Source organism: Triticum urartu, chromosome 7A, assembly GCF_056163025.1.
Source record: "Triticum urartu cultivar PI428250 chromosome 7A, HENAU_Tu73, whole genome shotgun sequence".
In the NCBI taxonomy this organism is placed as follows: domain Eukaryota; kingdom Viridiplantae; phylum Streptophyta; class Magnoliopsida; order Poales; family Poaceae; genus Triticum; species Triticum urartu.
In genome coordinates this window covers 146996819-147001298 of record NC_141879.1, presented here as the reverse complement: position 1 = coordinate 147001298, position 4480 = coordinate 146996819, and the positions used below count along the sequence as shown (strand labels likewise).

Genomic DNA, 4480 nt, shown 5'->3' with positions numbered 1-4480 from the left:
CTTGTACGTTTGTACGGGCCTTCTGGGAATCAAGAAGTAGCAAAAAATGAAGAAAAGGAGAATCGCATCGTGCCCTATACTCCACGCGTTGACTGTCCTATAGCACGTGTTGGCTCGGCTACCCAATGGAGTCAACGCTGGATCCCCGCCACAGCTTGACGCAAAGTAGAGTAGCATCTAAAAGAAGTCGCCACGCATGACATGATGCAACGCAACTGAGAATCAACATATGGTTAGATGGTTAGTCCATCAAGGTTCAAGTCTTGATGCTCGCATTTATTTTTAGATTTATTTCAGAATTTCCGGCTATACATATTAGTGGGATGAAACGTTCACGTTTACGACGAGATGTTTACAGTGACTTCGTATATTTCAAGATTATATGTCGGCTTAGTCTTTTGAAGATGCTCAAAGAGGTAGGGTGTGCATGTGTGCGTTTATAGCGGTGAGTGTATGTGTGTATGAGCGCTTATGTTTATACTGTATTAATATTTTTTTATGCAACGCAACTCTAATGGATCGATCTAACGTATACACGTACACCGCACTCCAACGTCCACTTCTTTCATTTGAGATGCACTCCAACGTGCACTTTTAATTTGCTCCCATGACAAGTTACGGATCCTGTTAAAAACCATGCATGGGGGCTTTCGCGTCTCGATCGTGTAATAACGTCTGTGCTACGGCCTACGGAGACGATGGAGAAGAAGTCGGACGATCGGCCGGCGACGGCGAGGAGGAGGGACGCCAAGGAGGAGCGGATGGGCAGGGCGGGCGTGGTGCTCATCGTGTGCCTCTGCACGCTGCCGTTCCTGGTCTTCCTCTTCGGCGGCCGGGCGGGCGCGCCGGCCGTGTGGCGCAACGCCGATAAGCTCACCGCGACGGCTGGATCAGGTACCACTACCACAGCAAGTTCTCTTGTGAGCAAATAAATGTGTGTGACACGTGTTTGTTTGCAACGTACGTAGAGGTAAACCTTATTACAAGAAGTTGTCGTGCTTGATGATCGATCCCTCAGGGTTAGTGAACGTCTCTCGTCCAAGCGCCGGCGGCGGCGCAGACGAGCTCTTCGGCGGCCTGCTCGCGCCGGGCTCTGACCGACGCGCGTGCCTGAGCCGGTACCAGTCCCCGCGTTACTACAAGCACTCCCCGCACGCGCCTTCCCCGCACCTCCTGCAGAAGCTGCGCGACTACGAGGCGCGGCACAGCAAGTGCGGCCCCGGCGCGCTGTCGTACGCCAGGTCCGTCGATCACCTCCGCTCCGGCGGCGGCAGCAGCACGGAGGACGATGAGTGCAACTACGTGGTGTGGATCCCCTACAACGGCCTCGGTAACCGGATGCTGTCGCTGCTCAGCACGTTCCTCTACGCGCTCCTCACCGGTCGCGTCCTCCTCGTGCACCCCACCGACGACTTCACCGACCTCTTCTGCGAGCCGTTCCTCGGCGGGACCTGGGCGCTCCCGCCGGACTTCCCCGTGGCGGACATGTCCCGGCTCGGGGCGCGCTCCAACGAGTCGTACGGGAACCTCCTGGACGGCAAGAGGATCTCCAACGACCCGACCAAGGCGACAGCGCGGTCGGTGCCGCCGTACGTGTACCTGCACCTGGCGCACGACCTCCGGCGCTCGGACCAGCGCTTCTACTGCAACGACGACCAGCTGGTGCTGGCCAAGGTGAACTGGCTGCTGCTGCAGAACGACTTCTACTTCGTGCCGGCGCTGTACGACATGGCGGAGTTCGAGGGCGAGCTCCGACGACTGTTCCCGGCCATGGAGAGCGCGTCGCACCTCCTCGGCCGGTACCTGTTCCACCCGTCCAACTCCGTGTGGGGCATGATCACGCGCTACTACCACTCGTACCTCGCCCATGCGGAGGAGAGGATCGGCGTGCAGATCAGGATGTTCTCCTGGGCATCCATCCCCGTCGATGACATATACAACCAGATCATGGCGTGCTCCGAGTAAATTGAAAAAAACCACCATAATTAAGAACCCTAATTCACAAAACCACCACCATTCGGATTTTTTTCAAAAAACCACCACCATTGGGGTGACAGTTTTCAGAAAACGCTGTTAGTACTTGCGCCGTTAGTACTTGCGTGACCGGCGCCGTCTACACCTCGGCCACGTTACCTCCGACAGTGGGACCCAGCAGTTAATTTTTGGTCAAACGGCTCTAAGCGACATATTAGCGTTTTTTGAAAACTGTTACCTCATTGTTGGTGGTTTTTTGAAAAAAAAGGAATGATGGCGGTTTTGTGAATTAGGATCCCTAATTGTGGTGGTTTTTTGCAATTTACTCGCGTGCTCCCGACAGGAGCACATACTGCCGGACGTCGACAACGACGAGGCGAACACGATGAGCGCCGTGGCCGACGGCTCCAACAAATCCAAGGCCATCTTGATCGCGTCGCTGCAGGGCGAGTACTACGAGAGGATCAAGTCGACGTACTACGAGCACGCGGCGGAGGGCGGCGGCAGGGTGGGGGTGTTCCAGCCGAGCCACGAGGAGCGGCAGACGATGGGGCAGCGGTCGCACAACCAGAAGGCGCTGGCGGAGATCTACCTGCTCAGCTTCTCCGACGTGCTGCTCACCACGGGGATATCCACGTTCGGCTACATGAGCAGCAGCCTCGCAGGGCTGCGTCCCACCATGCTCACGATCGCCAAGGACCAGAAGGTGCCCGACACGCCGTGCGTGCACGCCGTGTCCATGGAGCCGTGCTTCCACATGACACCCGATGTTAAGTGCCACGGGAAGGCGGTGAACAAGGAGGAGCTATCTCGGCACGTCAAGGAGTGTGAGAATGTACCCAAAGGGATGAAATGGATTAAAGGTGTCAAATTAGTTGATTAGAAATTAACTGGTCGTCAACCCGTGTATCTCAAACCAATCATGTATATTTGCCACCGATGAGTCGACTCGATTTTTTTAAACGTGATTGCTAAATCTCAGTTGATGCTATATTCGTGACGACAGGAAAATCACACGTTGCTGTGTGTGGCGAGGTAAGCCGAGTGTAAATTATCATGTACTCGGCTAACGTAATCGATAATCCTATGCTTTAGATAGATTTCAGTCAGCTGAATTTTAATTTTGTGGTCGATCGATTTTCTAACCCTTGGATTGTGCTTTGAAATTTGTGTAGCTTTTCTTTTTTCTGTCAAATTTTGCTGGTGGTATTGGGTTGTTTAGATTCGATTGACACCTATTTTGGGTCAGTCAATTTTCTTCTTGGGCTGGATTTTGGTGTGTGTATGCTTTCTTTTCATGTGTTTACTTTTGTTTACTGCACGTCTATGATTTTATTTTTATTTTATTTTTCTGTTGAGTTTTTTTCTTCTTTACGTGTATTTTTGGATGTTGAGTGCGTGAGAATGTATACATGCAAGTACTACGTTTACAAATTACATCAGAGTACAGAAACTTCACTCTTATATATTTATTCTACATATTATAAGAAGTGCATTTTTGTGCTAATTGTGTGAATTTTTTTTCTTTTTTCATTTTCTTTATTCTTTAAGGGTGATACCAATGCTAATTGTTTTGTGCACTTTTTTGCTAATTAAATAGATTTTTCTATTATTATGTGTATGTATGCATGAAAGTACAATACAATATGTGTGTAAATTGTACTAGACTGCTAAAGTTGCATTATTATATGGGTATTCGCTGCATATTTTAAAAAGTGCAAAGTTGTGGGCAAGTTTTCTTTATTTTCTTTCCTCTTAAGAGTAATTTCAATGTCGCTAATTTATTCTCTCTTAGAAAACTTTATTTGTTTTATTATGTTTAGTTTTAAATTCATTTCATGTTTTTAAGGACGATAACAATGCCACTTATTCGTTCATTGTTTAAATTTTTTGTTTTTATGTAAAATTCACTATAATATGTTTATTCTTACATAACTACAAATGTAGAACTTATGTGTAAATTGTGTGCAAATTATGTCATTATTTTTTGATTTCTTTCTTCTTAAAGGGTGGTATCAATGGGACGTGGAGTATGTGATCACGAGCTCACAGGAGCTCGGAATCTCATACGTCAGGTATTGCATTGCGATTTGGATAATTCAATGTAGCGTCAGGTCGAGGGGCCATGTGGGACAGATTAATCCAGATATACAACTGTATACGCACCTGCCTTGCGGGTCCCTGGTTACACGGACGTTTGCACGCCATGGACGGAACGAGGCAGAGCCGTGGCTCGACATGTCGCCGGCGTCCTGATCCGTGGATCAGATCCGGCGCTAGCCGGTAACGGTGGTAGTGACCGGAGTTAATGCGCTAGAGGGGTTGGTCGTTGGCAGCATCTACCTCCTACCTCCAGACCTCGCTTCCTCCATTGCCGAGAGCGGCGACCCCGTGGAGAAATCTGGTGCAACAAGGCGACGACCAGCTGAGGGAAGCATGGAATTCTTGATGCAGGTATGGGTCTGCTTGCTGCTGCTGCTCATTGGACACCATTTTGTTATAGAAA

The 4480-nt window shown here is 49.5% G+C and overlaps 1 protein-coding gene across 1 annotated transcript; it reads left to right on the top strand.

The window, feature by feature from the left end:
* Positions 1-685: 685 nt before the first annotated feature.
* Positions 686-2916, top strand: LOC125523487 (galactoside 2-alpha-L-fucosyltransferase). Its single transcript, XM_048688522.2, has 3 exons — positions 686-894; positions 1019-1950; positions 2303-2916. Exons 1-3 carry the CDS (start codon positions 699-701, stop codon positions 2855-2857), a joined length of 1683 nt encoding a protein of 560 aa, XP_048544479.2. The 5' UTR covers positions 686-698; the 3' UTR covers positions 2858-2916.
* The last annotated feature ends 1564 nt before the right edge of the window (positions 2917-4480 follow it).